This window comes from Pelobates fuscus, chromosome 7, assembly GCF_036172605.1.
Source record: "Pelobates fuscus isolate aPelFus1 chromosome 7, aPelFus1.pri, whole genome shotgun sequence".
Classification (NCBI taxonomy): domain Eukaryota; kingdom Metazoa; phylum Chordata; class Amphibia; order Anura; family Pelobatidae; genus Pelobates; species Pelobates fuscus.
Window position 1 is genome coordinate 74,506,885 of NC_086323.1, and position 22,796 is coordinate 74,529,680.

The window sequence follows — 22,796 nt, forward strand, 5'->3', positions numbered from 1 at the left end:
CACGCATCTGGGAGCTGCTGTTGACAGGTACTTGTAGTCTAGAGATTGGGACATGGGGTATATGCTCAGCTATCTGTATAATACTATAGTGCTGTTCTCTGTATAATACAGGTCTGTGTCTGTATAATATCCTGGGACAATCATGTATAGTGCTGCTCTCTGTCTTGGGATATTATACACAAACAGATCTGTATTTACAGCGAGCAGCACTATACAGGGAGCACTGACTGTCCCAGGATATTATACACACAGCGATGTATTATACAGAGAGCAGCACTGTACAGGGAGCGCTGAATGTCCCAATTTCTCAAATGTTGGCAACTATGGCACTATATCAAGGGAAATGTTTTTTTTTTTTTAATAATCCCTGTTGGAAAATAATGAATCCTCCACCAGGGATTATAAAAAAAAAAAACACATTGTGTCGGGGGCGGGGCTTAACATGCGGCAGGAGCGGGGTCAAACTGCGGCGAGGGCGGGGTTAAATGTGCCCCCCTACTTTTGTCCCTGGCCCACCATGTGCCCCCCCTAAAAATTAATCCTAGAGACGCCACTGCACAGGCCTGCCTTGTTCCTATCTCCAAAAGACCTGCTCCCTGATTCCAGAAGCCTGCTGCCCATCCAGACTCCTCCAGGCCTGCTCCCTAATTCGTGTGCTTTACCTGCTGCCAATTCCTGTGGCTTGCCTGCTCCCTGAGACCTACTTATATCTGCAACTCTACACCCTGCCTGCATTCTGATTTACCCCTGTGTTTATATATTTACCAATATATATTGTTTATAATGTTTTTGTGCTTAAAGTGCTAATACATTTGTTTAGCATTATCTTATTGTGCTGTGCCTTCATATAGGGCTCCAGTTTAACCCCTTAAGGACCAAACTTCTATAATAAAAGGGAATCATGACGTGTCACACATGTCATGTGTCCTTAAGGGGTTAAGGGTTTCATTGTAGCACATCAAATCCTGCTAATTCCACAATACAGCTGACTGGCCCTTACAATATTTCCTATTTTCATGTTCAGTTATTCTCTCTACTTTTATCCAAGGTTACAGGAGGGGAAATTGATAATTTAGTTAATCAACTGTGAATTGCAGTAAAAAAAAAAAAATATATATATATATATACTCCTTGTACAAACAAAAATTATGCAATAAACAGGTTATTGCAACACTGAAAGATTTCATAACGAAAAAAGCAACATTGAGAATTCTCTCTCCTGTTTTTTCAGCTGCCCAGATTTATAGAACAAATTTCTATAGTGCTACATTGCTCCACGACCACACCCCTCTTTATAGAGTATAAAAGGCACACAGAAGAGAGTAGATTGCAATTCCACTCAAGATGAGTGTCTTCCTTCTCCTTGTGGTTGTTGGCCTTTGCTCTGCTCAGTATAACCCCAATCTTAATGAAAACCGAACTTCTATAGTCCATCTGTTTGAATGGAGATGGGAGGACATTGCAGCAGAGTGTGAACGATATTTGGGACCCAATGGCTTTGGAGGCGTCCAGGTAAGTGAAGTTAGCTTTTGTTTCTAAATTCTAACTTGTATCTGTTAAAACATCAACAATGTCTGGGTAATCTGCCATAGACTATTTAGAAGTCCAAGCTGTGCTACTCCAAATATTGGCTGAGGAATTTGAGAGCAGTAACACCAACTAACGTTCTGGTCATTTTGGGAGATTCTGTGATGTCTACTGAGGAAGCTCTTTGAGCAATTTTTGTAATGTTTACCAAGTAAGTCTGCATTTTAGCAAGGGATTTGTGATATAAATGAACAAAAAGTAAAATAAAAAAAATAAAAAACACAAGAAGTCAAATAATACCGATTTAGTTTGTTAAAGGTTGGTGTAGTCAGATTGACCAGCTCTAATGTTGGTAATTTTCTATAATATTCTGTCATTTCTACCTATCTATTCTATACAGTAAAATTTAAAATGTAACCACAAATGTTTCTGAAGTAATCTACCTAATTACTGTCTTAAATGTTGATTATGGAATTCTACATTTTTTTTGTATAAATACCCAGAATAATTACTGACTTGATCAAATAGATACCTTAATTGTATTAACATTACTATTACCACCTTCTGTCTGTTGAAAGATATGGTAATCAATCTATTGTCTATGTCTTATGTTGCGCACATGTAAGTGTCATATAACAGAATATAAAATATTTTAAAATCAAAATACATGTATATTACTGCGTATTTTCTCACGAATAATGTTCATCTGACATGCATGAAGCAGAGAGTACAAAAAATAGATAGATTAGGCACTCACTATATGATAAATGATGGTAAATAGGCAGCAGTAACCAATACAAGGAACCCCGACCTTGTAAAAAAGTAGCGTGAACAGAAAAAGAGGAGGAAACCGCGCCCTAAATATGAAGAAATATACAAATAGTATACGTACACACTGGTAGTAGTAGTGGTCTCTATACAATTTGACCTTACAAATATACAATCACTGTATCACGGACGCTATTCTCCAATGAACTTCCAGTTAAGGATATTTAAACTTGTACCTAGCAGCACTATGTATACCAATTGAAAAAGCCGAAACACATCGGCGAAACGCGTCTTGGACACTGGCACTTGAGTATACCGAATTTATTTTATTGTTTTTATGTATGATTTACAATAAATGTTAATTTCTTTTACCAAGTGGACTAGTGATATACTTATGCTGCTACAAAGAAGGGAACTGCCACCCTATAATTGACAGTATACCTGCACACTTGGAGCCCAGTTATAGGCTCCTAATAAGGTGAGAAGCCAATTGTTATTTATACCTTATTATCCACCTTACCAAGGATTTCTACACCAGGGTCAGCGTTGCTTCCCTGTTCTCTCTATTTTTTGTCTCCATTTCGAGGTCTCTCTGCATTCTTCAAATACCCAAAAGGACCTCAACATCATTTATATTATCTCCTGAATTTTACAGGAGTAAGTGTTTTATTTTTAAGCGCTCCACCTTTGCACTATTTTTGCATGCTATTGCACAATAATGCTTTCTTTGTATACCATTCATTGTTAGTAGGTGTAAGAGTTCCTACTTTTGGTGTGTTAGCTGCTATCACTATATTGTACATTATTTATCTCTTCTAAGCGCCTTTGAACACAGAACCCATACTTTTATATAATAACAGTGCATGAAAAGTAATCTAAAGGGTAAGGTAGGTCAAATACAGCTAGAGTATAGGGTATAATAGTGAATAGATCTAAGATTTATGGTATAGGAGCCCTAATTCTGTGCTTAATAGGGCACCAAATATCTACTGAATATATATCTAACAGTAGAAAAATCCATTATCTGTGCCTTCAAGGGCACCTAATCTGCTGCTGAATAAGAGAGAAAAATAAGCCCCTAATTACTGCTATCGTTGCACTATAATAACGAGGCACCCTCCTTGCCTGCCCCAAAGACTGGTCCTGCAATGTTGAGAAATATAACAAAAGTAAGTCTAGCTGTGAATATCTGTATGCAGAGGCTAAGTTATGGTGGCAGGGTAAGGAGTGCAGCTGAGCCCCAACGTTGAACTAGCCACATCATGAGTGTTTCGGGTCTTAGCTGCATGTGGATATATGTAGTAGTTGTTTAAACTATTAGTGACAGGTAGCACAGAGTCTGTGTCAGAAATGTCCCCCTCCCCTTGTCCTCTCTGGGCTTCCCTAATTTTATATATTTATTATATATCTAAGTAAATACACTTGTTTAATCAGCTCTCAGGCAGGACTCTTTTTGGAAAGAAAACAATAATATTTTACACTTACATTTGGCAGGGGGCCAGGATCTGCTGCTGTGCTTTCCTTGTGTTGCTCTCCAGATGAATTATTGCTTCTCTCTCCTGTGGGCACTGTAACCTCACCCCCTGGTGCTATGAGCCAATGATGGTTCCTAAAAAGAGTGGCCAATAGCATGCCTCCACTCATGGGCAACTGACTCTGCTGCCCACGTGGCACGGAAATTCCTGAAATTCCTTCTTAAAGGACACTAGGTATGTGCAAAACCTGCTGAAATAGGGCAGATTTCAAACATGTAAACCATGCACCCCAAGATATAGTAAAATCTTGCCTTTCTTCCAGTCTGCTTGTGCTGGCTCTCCCCTGATCTGTCTCCTTGGGTGACATCATCAGAAGTGACAATCTCAGCCAATCACAATGCTTTCCATTAGGAAAGCATTGTGATTGGCTAAGATTGTCAATTCTGTTGATCTCAGCCAAGTAGCCAGGATGGTGGTGGAGCCAAATACCACCCTGGCCAATTAGCATCTACTTATAGAGATGCACTGAATCAATGCATCTCTATGAGGAAAGTTCAGTGTTTTCAGAGGGTGGAGACACTGAATGGCAGTACTACACAGTGTGCAGCACTGTCCTGGGAAGAACTTTTAGTAGCTATCTGAGGAGTGGCCACTGAAGATGTCCCTACGCTGTAATGTAAACACTGCCTTTTCTCTAAAGGACAGTATTTACTGCAAAACCCCTGCATGGACTGACTATATTTATCAGAACAACTACATTAAGCTGTAGTTGTTCAGGTGACTGTAGTGTCCCTTTAAACTTTTTGAATTAGATTACAAGGCAGGACTTGGCCAATGCAGAGTTGACAGAGCAGGAGTGGATGGTGTAACACAGCAAAACTTAAAGTGCCACGAATACAAAGCTGTATTCCTGGCGCTATCACTCCCACTGACTCCCCCTCCCCTAATGGTAAATAAAGGCTTAAAAACCCTTTATTTAATTACCTTTTTCCTACGTATATGTCCCTCAGCGCCGGGTCAATGCTCAGTCCCCTCCTCCTGTCCTGCGATGAGTGGGGTCTAATGCAGATGCGTGGCAAATACCGCATTCGCATTAGACCTCCCCATAGGAAAGTATTGAATCAATGCTTTACTAAGGGGAAAAAAATCTGACGCTGGAGGTCCTCATACAGAGCGTCAGATACCAGACCAAAGATCTGTTTCCATTCAGGAAGCCCTCTAGTGGCTGTCTGGTTTTACATTGCAGCACTAAGTGCAAAAGGGACTGTGCACCAAGACCACTTCAGTTTGCTGAAGTGGTCTGGGTGCCTATAGTGTCCCTTTAAGCAGACTGGGATGGACATTTAATTGCAGACAGAGGAGCCAATTGCTTGAGCAGAACAACACATGCCTATTTCATAGGGTAATACAACTACTGTTATAATGATGACATGTGACATTACTCCTACCTGTATTTAGTTCGTCTAGTACAGAATGTATGTAAGGCAATATCCTAGCAGTCAAAGTATGGTGACATCTGTTCAAGAACTCTGCTGTTACAGATAGGGAACCTGCGCCCCAGGCATTAGTCTGTCATGAATAAACCCAGAGGAGCACCAGTATGCAAGAGAGGCATAAGTGTGCAGTGCACAACCATTTGTAACTCTTTTACCATGTCACTGTGTTTCTCTGCAGTTCTATAAATACATTTTTAAATAACTGGTGGAAAGAATCAATATTTAAAAGATGAAGACAAAAACATAGAATAAGAAAAAGGAGAAGTGAACAGAGTATGCAGCCATAATTAAAGTTAACAACCACACTTGACTGAGAAAATATATTTTAAACCTCTCTTCTTTCTTTTCAGGTCTCCCCAGCAAGTGAACATCTGATCATGGAAAACAGGCCCTGGGAAGAACGATATCAGCCTATAAGTTACAAGATTTGTACTCGGTCTGGTAATGAAAAGCAGTTCAGGGACATGGTAACCAGGTGCAATAATGTTGGGGTATGTAAGACGCTTACTTTGCTTTTTTGTTGTCCCTCCCCCCCCCTTGAATTAAAATACACTTGGCCGCATTACTAAGAACATTGTTCCTTGTGTACTCTTCTCGCAAACTCTCTCTTAAAATGTTATCTGCCCAAAGCACTTGCCTTCATTGCACATGGTCTTGCACTGGTGTCAGTCTCTCTAACACCGTGTGTTGTGAAAATGGAAATAAGAACATCTATAGTTGTCATTAACATCAACAAACAACCCAGAACTTTTATCGAAAGGGGATAAAGAATGCCCTGCTCAAATAGTCTAGGAGTATTTGAAGTATGTGGATATATATCATTAAATGTCTTTCCCAAAGACACTTATTGGTACGGCGGTCTGAATGGTATTGCCAGTTACCAATACTCTAATCAGCCTTGCCAAAATGCAGCAAATCATGTGCATATGTGAGTTCTGGTGCTGCTGAACTGATGCAATTTGTTTAAAATTAATCCTGTTGTCCTTGGCTTGGCATTCTCATTCAATTTTTTGATGTCCTTGACCTTGGCTATCCCTTACTATTCTACCTGTTCTCAGGTTACTAATATTTTAACTTCACTACAGGCATTGAGTTATAATTGGTGGTAGAGTCACCTGATTGACAGCCTGGGAGGTTTTCTTACACTTGGCTCCACAGAGATAACAGAACCAGCAGGTGTTGGCACTGTGCTAGAGCTTGCATTCCTTCCCCCCTTCTTCACTGACTACAGCTCATGGAGAAGCATAGAAAAGGTGTGATTGCATGTGCACATGTACGTGGCTCATGTTTAGAGAAGTCTTATTGGAGTATTCAGTCTGCAGCTTTTGCATGCTTTTTTTTTTTTTTTCCATACCCCCAAAGAAAACATGCAAAAAAAATATACCCTTGTTTCCTTTGGGAGTGTATCTACTATACTTAGCAGTTGAAAGAAAATTTAGGAGTAAAATAGAGCACCAGTTTCCTGTGACAAAAATTTGATCTAATGGGATTACCCACAGAAAATTCCATAATATTTCTCTGAAACTGAGCATTATTATGTGGTATATAAACTGTATATGTTACCATTATTTAGTCTGTTGTTTCAATAATAAACACTACCAGACTACTGCCAGAACTCCACATTTTCATCCATTCTTAGATATATGTATATATATGTGTGTGTGTGTGTGTGTGTGTGTGTGTATATATATATATATATATATATATATATATATATATATATGTATATGTGTGTGTGTATATGTATATGTATATGTATATGAACCTTTTGGAATGATATGGATTTCTGCACAAATTGGTCATAAAATGTGATCTGATCATCATCTAAGTCACAACAATAGACAATCACAGTCTGCTTAAACTAATAACACACAAAGAATGAAATGTAGCCATGTTTTTATTGAACACACCATGTAAACATCCTGGTTTTGTGCTGCCCTAGGCAGGACAAAACTCAGGCGCCCCCCTCCATTCCCCCCCCCGCCCCCGCCCCAACTTCTAAATACACACACACACACACACACACACATTCACTGACAGATACGCATACACTCGCTAACAGACACACTCACTAACAGACACACTCACTAACAGACACACTCACTAACAGACACACTCACTAACAGACACACACACACACACACACTCACTAACAGACACACACACACACACACTCACTAACAGACACACACACACACACACTCACTAACAGACACACACTCACTCACATTAACACATTTTATTTTTAACCCCCCCAGCCTCCTTACCTTTGGGATATATATATATGTATATGTGTGTGTGTATATGTATATGTATATGAACCTTTTGGAATGATATGGATTTCTGCACAAATTGGTCATAAAATGTGATCTGATCATCATCTAAGTCACAACAATAGACAATCACAGTCTGCTTAAACTAATAACACACAAAGAATGAAATGTAGCCATGTTTTTATTGAACACACCATGTAAACATTCACAGTGCGGGTGGAAAAAGTATGTGAACCTTTGGATTTAATAACTGGTTGAACCTCCTTAGGCAGCAATAACTCCAACCAAACGTTTCCTGTAGTTGCAGATCAGACATGCACAACAGTCAGGAGTAATTCTTGACCATTCCTCTTTACAGAACTGTTTCAGTTCAGCAATATTCTTGGGATGTCTGGTGTGAATCGCTTTCTTGAGGTCATGCCACAGCATCTCAATCGGGTTGAGGTCAGGACTCTGACTGGGCAACTTCAGAAGGCGTATTTTCTTCTGTTTAAGCCATTCTGTTGTTGATTTACTTCTATGCTTCTGTTGAGCTTCAGCTGGTAGACAGATGGCCTTAAGTTCCCCCTGCAAAATGTTCTGATAAACTTGGGAATTCATTTTTCCTTCGATGATAGCAATCCGTCCAGGCCCTGACGCAACAAAGCAGCCCCAAACCATGATGCCCCCACCACCATACTTCACAGTTGGGATGAGGTTTTGATGTTGGTGTGCTGTGCCTCTTTTTCGCCACACATAGTGTTGTGTGTTTCTTCCAAACAACGCATCTTTGGTTTCATCTGTCCACAGAATATTTTGCCAGTACTGCTGTGGAACATCCAGGTGCTCTTGTGCAAACTGTAAACGTGCAGCAATGTTTTGTTTGGACAGCAGTGGCTTCCTCTGTGGTATCCTCCCATGAAATCCATTCTTGTTTAGTGTTTTACGTATTGTAGATTCGCTAACAGGGATGTTAGCATTTGCCAGTGACTTTTGTAAGTCTTTAGCTTCCAATCTAGGATTCTTCTTCACCTCATTGAGCAGTCTATAATATATTCTCCATTTATAGACAATTTGTCTTACTGTGGACTGATGAACAGCAATTTTGGAGATACTTTTATAACCCTTTCAAGCTTTATGCAAGTCAACAATTCTTAATCGTAGTTATTCTGAGAGCTCTTTTGTGCGAGGCATTATTCACATCAGGCAATGCTTCTTGTGAAAAGCAAACCCAGAACTGGTGTGTGTTTTTTATAGGGCAGGGTAGCTGTAACCAACACCTCCAATCTCATCTCATTGATTGGACTCCAGTTGGCTGACATCTGACTCCAATTAGCTCTTGGAGATGTCATTAGTCTAGGTGTTCACATACATTTTCCACCTGCACTGTGAATGTTTACATGGTGTGTTCAATAAAAACATGGCAACATTTCATTCTTTGTGTGTTCTTAGTTTAAGCAGACTGTGATTGTCTATTGTGACTTAGATGATCAGATCACATTTTATGACTAATTTGTGCAGAAATCCATATCATTCCAAAGGGTTCACATACTTTTTCTTGCAAATATATATATATATATATATATATATATATATATATATATATATATAAATATATAATCTATCTATCCTTACACTTTGAAAAGTATTAAAACGGTGAGCTAAACTGTTGGGGGAAAAAAATCTGCATTATCCAAACCACTGTGTCCTTGCTTGTTTCTGGCCAATCCAATATTTACAAAGAGAAAAAAGTGATTACAGGATGTTTGGTTAGAAAACTGCCTTGAGATAATGCATTTTTTTTTAATTAGCAAAATATATTTATTTTCTAGGTATACATCTACGTAGATATTGTCATAAACCATATGACTGGTTATGGAGCGGGAATTGGAACAAGTTCCACCTGTGGGAGTTATTACAATTCAGGGGCAAGAGATTTTCCAGGAGTCCCATATTCTCTTCTAGATTTCAATGATAAGAAATGCAGATCATCTAATGGAGGGATAGACAACTACAATGATGCTTATCAGGTAATGTATGGCTATGAATGCTGATACTTGTAGCACAGTTCATACCACATTCCTTTCAATTTTGTTCATGGATATTTCATCCCCATTGCAATCCGACAGTTGTTTGTGTTAAAGGGAACTAAAGCAAGACAATATCATTTTAATTTTGAACTATAAAGTACATAGTCGTCATATTCTGTGTGTTCTCAGAGGTGCCCTTGAAGCCCACTCACAATAATAAATACATACACATACTCACAAATATACACATACAGGCACACTCAGTCACACAAACACACAAAGAAACACACAATCATGCATGCAGACACACACCCACACTCAGTCAGTGGTGTATCCTGGTTTTGTGCTGCCCTAGGCAGGACAAAACTCAGGCGCCCCCCTCCATTCCCCCCCCCGCCCCCGCCCCAACTTCTAAATACACACACACACACATTCACTGACAGATACGCATACACTAGCTAACAGACACACTCACTAACAGACACACTCACTAACAGACACACTCACTAACAGACACACTCACTAACAGACACACACACACACTCACTAACAGACACACACACACACACACACACACTCACTAACAGACACACACTCACTCACATTAACACATTTTATTTTGAACCCCCCCAGCCTCCTTACCTTTGGGAATGCTGGGGGGGTTCTCTTTCTCCCCTGGGTTCCAGTGGCTGCTGGGCAGGCGGCGCTGGCGGGAGGGCGGCTGGCGAGGGAGCACTTTCCCCTGATCGCTCTGCTCAGCTCCCTCCCAAGCCGCAGAGTGATGCCGGGAACCGGAATATGACGTCATATTCCGGTTTCCGGCATCACTCTGCGGCGCACAAGGGAGCTGAGCAGAGCGCTCAGAGGAAGTGCTCCCTCGCCAGTCGCCCACCAGCGCCGCCCAGCATGTCAGTTAGCCGCAAGGCTAACAAGACATTTGCCCTGGGCATTTGGGGGCGGCTTTTTTTTGCCGCCCCTGGAAAATGCAGCCCAAGGCAAATGCCTTGTTTGCCTCGCGGCTAAAACATCCCTGCTCACAGTTACAGTGACACACACAATCAACACACTCACATTCACAAACCCAGACACACAGAATACTTAACCATGTGTGTAACCCACTTTCTTAAAGCAAAAGAAAAGACACAGTACATTTTCCCCCCGCAAAAAATATCCACAGCTATAAGTCTGTTCCTTGTGCCTCTAATGTAAAAGTAGGAATCTATCTGTTCTGCTTTGACCAAACAAATGTTTGTTCTCTGTGCACGTCTTTTCCACCCCTGTCTTCCTCTTTAAGAGAACTTGGCTTGTCTTGGCTGTGTCCATGCACAGCCCCATTCACAAAACGAACATACATCTTATCGAATGAGTGAAATTGCTGCTGGAAAATTATTTATTTATTGAAAAACAAAACTAATAAATGATGTATTAGATAATATCAGACACCATAGATCAGTATCTGTGGCTCCTATTTTTTTTTGTTGGTCATCTTTCTTCCTAGTGAAGAGAGGTTCTTAAGTTAAAGGCATTTATTATTTATTTTTGCCCATTTTTAATGCAATAATAAGGTCACTTACTGCATGGGAGAATACAGAACGTTTTGTAAAGTGCATTTTCAACAATTTGCTTTTTATTTTTTTATCAATGCAGTTAGTATATTAAAAAATATGTGCAGTGCTTTGGATGAATAATAATCACTGCCATTGAAAAAGTACTTACTAAATGTTCTGACTGGCAAATTATCCCCTGCTGCTGCCAGCAGATGTGCGGCTATAGCTGTATTATCTTTTGTTAGGCAATAAAGCAGGTACAGAGGGTACCAGTGTAGAGGGCGCAAGTTCCCCAAGCTCCCCCATGTTGGCCTTGCTTAGGAGTCTCTTCTCTTCCCCCAGAAGCACCAAGCACTCACCTGTCACGAGCCACAGGTTGCCATGAGAGTAGAGGACCTGGTGCTACTGGACTTTTGGGACTCCTCTTCATTGGACAAGCCAGCAGGGCCCGGAACTGCATAAATATATAGCGGTACTCGCTATATATGTTTGCAAATAGGTTGCCCATGCCCATACTGCAGACTAGTTATAGTGTACTAAAGCAAATGCCCTATTAGACAGTACATATACAGGGGCTGGCCCTGATGACAACTGATTTTTGCCCCACTGATGGGTGCCAGTTTTGCCAACCTCTAGGTATGCCTCTGTGTGTTCTATACAATATTGTACTTTCTGAATGTAAGGGGTATATACCAAAGCTAGCTGTCATACAAATGATCTGCTGACCAAATACATAAATAAAATAACTCTACAATGTCTGTTATATCACACAGGTAAGAGATTGTCAGCTTCTTGGACTCCTGGACTTGGCTTTGGAGAAGGACTACGTCCGTGGAAAGATCGCTGACTATCTGAACAATTTGATAAGTATTGGAGTTGCTGGATTTAGACTTGACGCTTCTAAACATATGTGGCCTGGTGACATTAAAGCCATTCTAAACCGACTCAACAACTTGAACACAGAGTGGTTTGCTAATGAAACCAAACCCTTTATCTTCCAAGAGGTAAACGTGGCTCAACAAGAAACTGTTTTATGAGGATCCATTAGTTAGACATTAGTTTTAACAACTGATTGCTTGTCACCAGGGCAAACTTTTTTTCTGGGTTAATAGAGTGGTATTTAACTCCTCTAAATTCATTACCAGTTTGTTCACAAAAGGGTCACCCACAAGTCCCTCTGCTACAAAAATTGTGATGGTATTTCTGGATGAGCCACATCTCAAAGTTTCTAGTTCAGCTCATAATTGTAAAAATGGTTCAGGAAAATAATAATTATTATATGACTATAAAATATTATAGATCTCAAATGATTTACCACAGACATGACCATATGCAACATATCTGGCATTATCTTCTAAATATATTGCACAGTAATCCGTTTTAAAAAATTTCAAAATTTGAAATTAATTTGTGCAGCGTTAGGAATACAGATTTGTAAAGAGTTGTAAATTATTATATCAATTGCTTTTGATTTAGTTTATAAAAAATAAAATAAAACTATTTTGTCACATTTATTAGTTCATCTTCAAATAGTCCTAGTTATTAAAAAAAACAAAACCTCTGAGCTGTGGTGGAATGAGACTTGTATAATTAGTCAGACATATAAAGACAAGGAGAGAAAAATGTGTAATACTATTAACACAATAAGTGGTGAAAAATGGTGAGTGGTAACAAGCTCACATGGTTAGGAGCCTTTAGGTATAGGCTCCAAACTTTACAGCTGGTATGTTTTTAGCATAAAACCCCTTTAAACCTTCTGAATGGGTAGTTGTTTCCTCCATATGGTATATATATCAGAAGAAAAAATGAAGACAAATATACTAAGTGTAGTGAGTTAAACACTTAATAATGAGCTAAAGGTTGTTTGGGTGTGCTCACCTGGCATAGAACCTTCCAGACTGGCTCTAAGTACAAGCGTTTATGTGTCTGTTCAGGGTGACACCTTCCCTTAGATACCCAGCAACACTTGACCTGGATCCGTTTCTTTAAATGCACATACGTGCTATTTATTGGTACAAAACAAATAAAAATACATAGACACACATACATACAAAGACACATACATACAGACAGACAAACACACAGACACACAAACACATACACACATGCATACAAACAAACACACACACATATATACAAAATGTTTAAGTCACCCTCCTGTTTCCTACTTTTTAGGTGCAGGAGGGTGACTTTCCCTGGGGTCCAGTGGTGGCTCAGGTTGATGGGAGTCAGAGTCCCCACTTTGATAGCTGGGAGGAGTGACCGATGCAGTCACTTTCTCCCAGCTGTGATGTCATCACAGGGGGCCCAGTCGCGCTGTTAAAGCACTGCAGTGCTGACCGGGGACCCCTGGGAATCCATACCCATTGGGTGGCCTTAACAGCATGGGCCACCCGATAGGCCCCTTGAACGTGCGGCCCCGGCGGTTTGCCGCGCGGGCCAGGGCCACAAAACATGGTGGCTGGTAACCGGGTCACAGGGGTCCACAAGGCTGCCGGGCCCCGTGGAGTGACGGGCCCTGTCACAGCTGCAACCCCTATATGTACGCCACTGGCTGGTGGGTTGTTGGCTTATAGCATCCCTCTCTTATTTGTATGAGCTCCTATGATAACTTTGACCACTTGCTATAGCTTGCTTCTCATGGCATCCAACTTCTACCATCACTTTAGGATATAGCCCTCTGGGAGTTTCATTTCCACGGGACACATAGTGTGTCCCTTCAGAAAATATATGTAATTCAAACTAATTATCTGCTAATTCATCTTAATAATTCTAATATAAGAGTATCTTTCTATATTGATATTTTTTTTTGTTTATCCTTTATGGTCATTATAACTTTTTTGTAGGTAATTGATCTTGGCGGAGAAGGCATTTCAGCCAGTGAGTATTTTGGAAATGGTCGTGTAACAGAATTCAAGTATGGTGTTAAGCTTGGAAATGTAATTCGCAAGTGGAATGGAGAGAAGATGGCTTACCTAAAGTAAGTACATCAATATAATATTAATCTAGGTGTTAATGGAGATGAAGCTCTAGACCCATGCCCATGAAACAGGCACATTTACTTAACAAAAATAAAATAAAATAAATATTATTTTTTTTGCTACTTTTCATGTGCTCTTACTTTGTGCAGAGGGAATTAAGAATGGGAACAAAACTTGTGTGTGCTGCGTGACCAAAAATTAGCCAAGCGAAAGCTCACTCTTTGCACACTGTGCAAATGCTCTTGCTGCTCCGGTCTCTCTAACAGTCTCTCTATGTCCTCTTAAATCTACACCCACTACATCCGCCTTTTTTTTCTGTCCCAGACTCAGTGGTGGAAGTAATGCAGAGAGGGCCCTGGTGCAAGAAACTTTTGTGGGCCCCCTTTTTGCAAAAGTGGCAAAAAGAGAGATCCTAACCTGCCATGTAACTTCCACAATGCTATGCCAGCTGAGGATCTATCATTTGTCCATCCTTGCAGGGTTGTATTTGTGAGCAGTGTTTGTGTGTTTAAATGTAATCATGCTTTTGTGTTGAGTATGTGTGTGCATGTAGGGGTGTATTTGTATGTACTGTTGCCATTGGAATGAAGTGGTGTACTTGTGTGTAGTGTTTGTGTTTCAATTCAGGGGTGTGCTTGGATGTAGTGTGGGCTATTATATTTGGATGTACGTTGCTAGTTGTATTGGTGTTTGAGTGAAAGGGTTTGTTTGTATAGAACATTTGTGTTTGCAGCGATGTGTTTGCATGTTGCTTTTGGTGTTTACTTTGGTCCAGTAGGCCGGTTATTTGATCTGTACCTCTGCAGGGTACAAACCATGTCTCTGCCTCTCGCGAGCACCGTTTTTTAAGAGTGATGCCGGTGGTTACCATGGCAATGCTCTGATAATATGGGAGCTCGCGAGAAGACAGGCGGCTTGCCCTGTATGCACGGAGTATGTCACTCAAATCTCCTTTGCACTCCTCTGTGAGGGGATAGAACTTCCTCTTAGGGCCTGTGCTGCCCTGCATGGGCTCGCAGGGGAGATCCCTTGATCTCTCCTGACTGCCTCGGCCCATAGCCAGTCTGGGCCTGCTGGGGGAATGCATTTGGTTGAGAGATGAAAGCAAGAGATTAGCATAGGATATGTGTATTCTGATAAATGCATCCTGTGAGTTTTCTCCAGCACCATCTCCATCAGATATATGACACTTGGTAAGTATGATTGCTCTAGTGTTTGATTGACCTAGCTTACGTGGAATGAATACCTTTTTATGACCTTTCTTCTTTCTAGGAATTGGGGAGAAGGCTGGGGTTTTATGCCCAATGACAAATCCTTGGTTTTTATTGACAACCATGATAATCAGAGAGGACATGGTGGTGGCGGTGCTTCAATTCTCACTTTCTTTGATTCACGGTAAGAAGAATATAGCCCTTGTTCAGAAATCTTTGGTTGTGTATTTGAACTAAGCTTCGCCATATGTCAATCTCTCCCCTTCCAGTCACATACATTAAGTTTCCTCCACACTGGAACTGGTCTCCCAGATTATTAAAGAAATGAGCAAATTTGCATTCTAGAATCCAATGAATGCTTTGTGCCTCTGTAGAGTATATTTGAAGTCTACAAGTGCAGCATGCAGTTTCTTGTTGGAGAGAGGGTTTAAACAAGCAACACTCATATTACATTCATATAAAGACAAAGGCCTCAATAAGCTTACCAAATGATTCAACCAGGGGCGGACTGAGAGCCTTTGGGGCCCCCGGGCAAAATTAGATCCCAGGCCCTTTGAATGCACAAATATATGTGCATTAAATAAATGTTAAAGGATCACTATAGTGTCAGGAAAACCGCTTTGTTTTCCTGACACTATAGTGCCCTAAGGGTGCTCCCACCCTCAGGGTCCCCCTCCCGTTGCGCTGAAGGGGTTAAAACCCCTTCAGCAGCTTACCTTTATCCAGCACCGGGCCCCCTCGGCGCTGGTGACCTCTCCTCCCCCGCCGACGTCAGCTCATGAGTGGAGCGAAATGCGCATGCGCGGCAAGTGCGCTTCAAACAGTCCATAGGAAAGCATTTCTCAATGCTTTCCTATAGACGTTCTGCACGTCAGGATGACACCCACTAGAGGTTTGATTAACCCTGCTAAGTAAACATAGCAGTTTCTCTGAAACTGCTATGTTTACATCTGAAGGGTTAAAACCTGAGGGACCTGGCACCCAGACCACTTCATTGAGCTGAAGTGGTCTGGGTGACTATAGTGTCCCTTTAAATACAACTCTCATATAATACAGCATTCCTTTGGATGTGTATATTGTGAAGACCTGTGTATTAATGCATGTTTGTATTTGAATCTGTGTGAATGCACTTGTGCATATCTGGATGTAGTGTCAGTGTGAATGCATATGTGACAGGTGACAGAGTGTGTGAGGGAGAGGGTGACAGGTGGCAGAGTGAGGGGGTACCTGGAGGCAGAGTCAGGGAGGGAGGGGGTGACTAGTGACAGAGTGAGGGAGGGGGTGACTGCCCCCCTTACTCTGTCACTAGTCACCACCTCCCTCCCTCACTCTGTCACCAGTCATCCCCTCACTCACTCTGTCACTAGAGTGAGGGGGTGACTACTGACAGAGTGAGGGAGGGGGTGACTAGTGACAGAGTAAGGAAGGGAAGGGGTGACTAGTGACAGTGACAGAGTGAGTGAGGGGGTGACTAGTGACAGAGTGAGGGGGTGACTAGAGGGGGTGACTAGTGACAGAGTGAGTGAGGGGGTGACTAGTGACAGAGTAATGGAGGGAAGGGTTGACTAGTGACAGAGGGAGGGAGAGGGTGACTGTCACTAGTCACACCCTCCCTCTGTCCATAGTCACCCCTCCCTCACTCTGTCACTAGTCACCCCCTCCCTCCCTCTGTCACTAGTCACCCCCTCCCTCCCTCTGTCACTAGTCACCCTATGCCTCCCTCACTCTGTCACTAGTCATCTCCTCCCTCTATCACTAGTCACACCCTCACCCTCCCTCACTGTCACTAGAGTGAGGGGGTGACTAGTGACAGAGTGAGGGAGGGGGTGACTAGTGACAGAGTGAGGGAGGGGGTGACTAGTGACAGAGTAAGGGAGGGGGTGACTAGTGACAGAGTAAGGGAGGGAGGGGGTGACACAGTGACAGAGGGAGGGGTGACTAGTGACAGAGGGAGGGAGGGGGTGACACAGTGACAGAGGGAGGGGTGACTAGTGACAGAGGGAGGGATGGGGTGACTAGTGACGGAGGGAGGGGGTGACTAAGGACAGAGTGAGGGAGGGAAGGGGTGACTAATGACAGAGAGAGGGGGTGACTAGTGACAGAGGGAGGGGTGACTAATGACAGAGGGAGGGGGTGACACAATGACAGAGGGAGGGAAGGGGTGACAGAGGGTGGGGTGACTAGTGACAGAGGGAGGGTGGGGGTGACACAGTGACACAGGGAGGGAGTGATTAGTGACACAGTGACGGAGGGAGTGAGTGATTAGTGACACAGTGACGGAGGGAGTGGTGACTTGTGGCAGTGAGGGAGGGGGTGACACAGTGACAGAGAGAGGGGGTGACTAGTGACAGAGGGGGGTGACTAGTGACAGAGGGGGGTGACTAGTGACAGAGGGGGGTGACTAGTGACAGAGGGAGGGGTGACAGTGACAGGGGAGGGGTGAAAGTGACAGGGGGAGGGGTGACAGTGACAGAGCAGGGGTGACAGTGACAGAGGGGGGGTGACAGTGACAGAGGGGGGGTGACAGTGACAGAGGGGGGTGACAGTGACAGAGGTGGGGTGACAGTGACAGAGGTGGGGGTGACAGTGACAGAGGGAGGGGTGAAAGTGACAGAGGGGGGGGTAACCAGTGACAGGGGTGTGACCAGTGACAGAGGGAGGGGTGACTAGTGACAGAGGGGGGTGACAGTGACAGGGGGGGTGACAGTGACAGAGGGGGGTGACAGTGACAGAGGGGGGTGACTAGTGACAGAGGGAGGGGTGACAGTGACAGGGGGGTGACAGTGACAGAGCGGGGGTGACAGTGACAGAGCGGGGGTGACAGAGGGGGGTGACAGTGACAGAGGGGGGGTGACAGTGACAGAGGGGGGTGACAGTGAAAGGGGGGGTGACTAGTGACAGAGGGAGGGATGACCGTGACAGGGGGGTGACTAGTGACAGGGGGGGTGACTAGTGACAGGGGGGGTGACCAATGACAGAGGGGGGGTGACCAGTGAAAGAGGGGGGGTGACTAGTGACAGAGGGAGGGTGACAGTGACAGGGGGGTGACTAGTGACAGAGTGGGGGTGACTAGTGACAGGGGGGGGTGATTAGTGCCTACCTGTCTAATTCTCTCCCAGGCTGCTGCTCCCTCCCCTGGTGGCTGTGATCGGGCTCTGTGTGAGAGGAGAATACAGGAAGTGATGTCACTTCCTGGCTCTGCCTCTCCCATCACACAGAGCCGCATGGGACAGGAAGGAGGAGACCTGGCAGAGAGGAGGTGAAGCTGCCAGGTCTCGGGTGAGGGTGAGAGGGGGGTGATTTAAAGAGCGGTAGGTTGCTGGGGCCCTGCGCTGCATCAGGGGCCCCAGCAACCTAATAAAGGAAAATACTTTTTTTATTTTTTTGCCGTTCCAGTTGGAGAGATCTCTGATCTCTCCAGCTGGAGCATGGCTTTGCTGCCGGGCCCCTGGCTGCCTCGGGCCCTCGGTCCATGACCGATATGCCCGAGTGGTCAGTCCGCCCCTGGATTCAACACTATTAGAAAAACGATTACATTGATTTATCTCCACAAGTTCCCATAGATTTTAATGATGACTTCTGTAGATAAATAATTTGTAAAGTTTTTCTAAAAATATTGAATCATTCTAAAAGCTTATTAAATCAGTGTCATACTGTTTTATATTTTGTTTTTTGGAATCTATATTTCCAAAAGAGGTAACACATAGTTTAATGTTTATTTTCTTTGCAGTATGTACAAAATGGGAGTTGGGTTCATGCTTGCACATCCTTACGGCTTTACACGAGTCATGTCAAGTTACCGTTGGCCCAGATACTTTGTAAACGGAAAGGTAACTAATATTTTTAATGTTAAACTTCATAAATTATATTTGAATGTTTTTTAACCATAATAAACAAGGTTGAATATTTTATACCACACTGCTAACCTTATAACCTCATTACTAATACTAACCTACTTAATTTAATACTTATTACATATTCTTAAGTTATTTCTTCCTTGACATTATTGTTGCTGCCTAAATATTATGTTCACAAACATGGTATAATTTTTTTTTTTAAATTTATTTATCTTTATTTTTTTCATACAAAAATAGACATTAATTTTACTTACTTACATAGAACATGATATTCAGAGTTCAATCAAAATCAAACAAAGGTCATAGTGCGATATAAAAATACAGTACATCAACTTTCATGCCGAATGGAGAGCAGAGGGAGATCTACCAATTGATTACAGAGTTCCATAGTCACATTAGAATCCTATGTCAATTTTCCACCCCTTAGTCTCCAAGTGTGACCTGGACATTCTGTCACTCAGGGACAACCACAATCACCATATTCACTTTATAACTTTTCTATCCAAAAGGAGCTATAGTCTTTGGCTTTCAGATCTTTACCACATAGCTTGTCTAGTTGCGATTCCATTCCCAATTGAAACTTAACTTGAGATAGAAGTTTGTCTAAAGAAAAGGGTAATGAATTTTTCCAATTCCTAGCTATTATTATTTTTATCGCTATCATAAAATGAATATAGACAGTAAAATCTTTCTGAGATAAGGAATCAGTATTTAAATGTAAAATAGCATTTTCTGGGCTTTTAGGAATAGGCTTAGAGATCAATTTTTCAAGAATAACAAAACTTTCCTGCCAGAAGTTTCTTACAGTCTCACATCCCCACCATATGTGTATGTAAGAGCCCAAGTGTTGCTTACATCTCCAACATAGAGGTGAAGTCGAGCTATACATATTAGCTAGTCTGGTAGGGACAAGGTACCATCTATTTATTACTTTATATAATGATTCCAGTAGATTCAAACAATGAATATTTTTGAAACAAAGAAATAAAGTATATACACTAGGAAAATACACATATACTGAGATGGTTTCAGGTGAACTTCACAACCACCTGTGGAAATATGTAACAAGAGAACAAAAGTGGAAACCACCCAGAGTATGTATAGTGAACAAAATACAAAAGGACAACCTGATATAGGTCAAATATCCTCAAATGGAATCTGTGTAAGAATAGAAAGCACTTTCATAGCGTAAAAAAGTTAATCCAAGTAGTGTTTAAAGTGAGATAGAAATACACTCACAAACGAACGAATATTCAGGCCTTTCACCCTCTCAGGGGTAGTGTGATGAGCAAAGAAGTCCTCCAACACGATATATGTGGATGTAAAAAATGCAATATAGTGAAGTTTGTTTATAAATATATAAATTCACATTTATTCATTGCACTTACAATTTAGCAGCATAAAACAGGCATCTCTCCATACATATATGGAACTCCTGGTGATGATAATCGAGTATCCACAGTCCAGAGATAGGGAGAAGATACAGCATTCAAATACAAATAAAAATAAATAAAAACAATTATAATTATAAGTACGTAGAAGTAGAGTTATTCTACGTACTTATAATTGTTTTTATTTATTTTTATTTGTATTTGAATGCTGTATCTTCTCCCTATCTCTGGACTGTGGATACTCGATTATCATCACCAGGAGTTCCATATATGTATGGAGAGATGCCTGTTTTATGCTGCTAAATTGTAAGTGCAATGAATAAATGTGAATTTATATATTTATAAACAAACTTCACTATATTGCATTTTTTACATCCACATATATCGTGTTGGAGGACTTCTTTGCTCATCACACTACCCCTGAGAGGGTGAAAGGCCTGAATATTCGTTCGTTTGTGAGTGTATTTCTATCTCACTTTAAACACTACTTGGATTAACTTTTTTACGCTATGAAAGTGCTTTCTATTCTTACACAGATTCCATTTGAGGATATTTGACCTATATCAGGTTGTCCTTTTGTATTTTGTTCACTATACATACTCTGGGTGGTTTCCACTTTTGTTCTCTTGTTACAATGAATATTTTTGGCTGTTCTAGATAGAACCGTACACCAATCTTCCCAATTAATTCTTATTTTTAATTTTTGCAAGGAAGTAATAAGAGGAGGTGCATCTAATTTTAAGATTGCATTCATTGCTAAAGCGGATACTCTGTTTACTGTGTTATTATTTAATATTAAGCATATAAACTTAGCCCCGACTTGTAAATTAGGGTCAATCTTTTGGTTTAAAAAGTTTTTTAATCTCAAATATGTGAATAGTTCCTTATTAGGTAACCTGAATTCTTGCTTCAGTTGTGGAAATGGTTTAATTTTATCGTTTACAAACAACTGGTCAGTCTGGACAATACCACTAGAAATCCAGCACTTTAAGTTCAGGTCTGCTACGTAATATGGTATTAATTCAACTTTAAGAGTTAAAGGGATTTTGGTTTCTATGTTACACTTCCTTTTTATAATCTGCCAAATTTCTAATATTGAGTCTATACATATATTAGATCTTCTTATAAGTCGTACTTTAGGATCAGCAGAACTATACCAGAGTAAAGAACTTAGATCTTGGACCTGACATATCTCTCTTTCTAGTATATACCACCCCTCGTTCTTAACATTTTCCAACTGAGTTCGGTAAACATGGAAGAACTAGTTTGCCAGATATATATCATTGATAGTCGGAAAACCCAGTCCTCCTTCCTTAATTTTTTGTGCTAGGAGTAATTTGTTTATTCTGGGTCTCTTGTTCTTCCATATAAAATTAGTGACCGAATTTTGAACCATATCAAATCATGGTCTAGGTATCTATGGGAATATCTAATCTAATCTAATCTAATGGGCATATATGTTCCAAACATGGTATAATTTTAATAGGTCATTTGGTTTATATTTTAAAATTGAGATTGACGTCTAAGCTTCCACTGGTATTTTAGGATATAAACAACTGGATGGGGCCCCCAAGCAATGCTGATGGATCCATTAAAACAGTAACCATTAATGCAGATACAACCTGTGGGAATGACTGGGTTTGTGAGCACCGATGGCGTCAAATAAAGTAAGTTTACTGGATCCAAAAATGCAACGCTCGTAAAGTCATTCAAGTTACTAATGGCGATCTTCTGTTTTATTTTTATTGTTAGAAATATGGTCATTTTCCGTAATGTGGTTGATGGTGAACCATTTGCTAACTGGTGGGACAATGATAGCAATCAAATTGCATTTGGCCGTGGAAACAAAGGTTTCATTGTTTTCAACAATGATGACTGGTGAGTGCACTGATGCTTTTCTAGTTTCTGTGTATAACAAATGTTCATGTTTCAGCTTTGCTGGTTACATCTCACCTTCATTTTAACATGGAAATCGTGTTTCTAAATATGATGGATAGTAATTAAAGCTGGCCTGTGTCTTTGGATTACAATATTGAACTACAACTGTTCATAGTTGCCTCAGGGTTTAAATTTATTGTATTAATTAATTTAAATATTTTAAAATTCTATATTTAGCTAGCTGGGGTAGGTGGACGTTAGTGGGGAATTGGGGAGTTTGGTGTTAGGTTAGCTATGGTAAGCGTTAAAAAAAGCTTTAAAAAAAAAAGGTTTCAAAAGATGAAAAAAGTAAAACAAAAAAAGTTTTAATAACGTTAAAAAAA

At 41.2% G+C, this 22,796-nt stretch overlaps 1 protein-coding gene across 2 annotated transcripts in view; it reads left to right on the top strand.

Annotated features, from left to right (window-relative positions):
• The first annotated feature begins 1,181 nt into the window (after nucleotides 1-1,181).
• The window catches only part of LOC134567926 (pancreatic alpha-amylase-like), a 66,891-nt gene continuing 45,276 nt past the window's right edge, over nucleotides 1,182-22,796 (top strand). Inside the window, exons 1-9 of one of the 2 annotated variants that reach the window (XM_063426078.1) lie at nucleotides 1,198-1,512; nucleotides 5,617-5,757; nucleotides 9,351-9,548; nucleotides 11,869-12,099; nucleotides 13,942-14,075; nucleotides 15,349-15,471; nucleotides 19,018-19,117; nucleotides 22,081-22,202; nucleotides 22,288-22,413. In XM_063426078.1, the coding sequence (XP_063282148.1) occupies nucleotides 1,345-1,512; nucleotides 5,617-5,757; nucleotides 9,351-9,548; nucleotides 11,869-12,099; nucleotides 13,942-14,075; nucleotides 15,349-15,471; nucleotides 19,018-19,117; nucleotides 22,081-22,202; nucleotides 22,288-22,413 (1,343 nt within the window). In that variant the 5' untranslated portion in view covers nucleotides 1,198-1,344. Of the gene's footprint in view, nucleotides 1,513-5,616; nucleotides 5,758-9,350; nucleotides 9,549-11,868; nucleotides 12,100-13,941; nucleotides 14,076-15,348; nucleotides 15,472-19,017; nucleotides 19,118-22,080; nucleotides 22,203-22,287; nucleotides 22,414-22,796 lie in introns of both variants that reach the window. The other variant, XM_063426079.1, reaches the window with a different exon arrangement.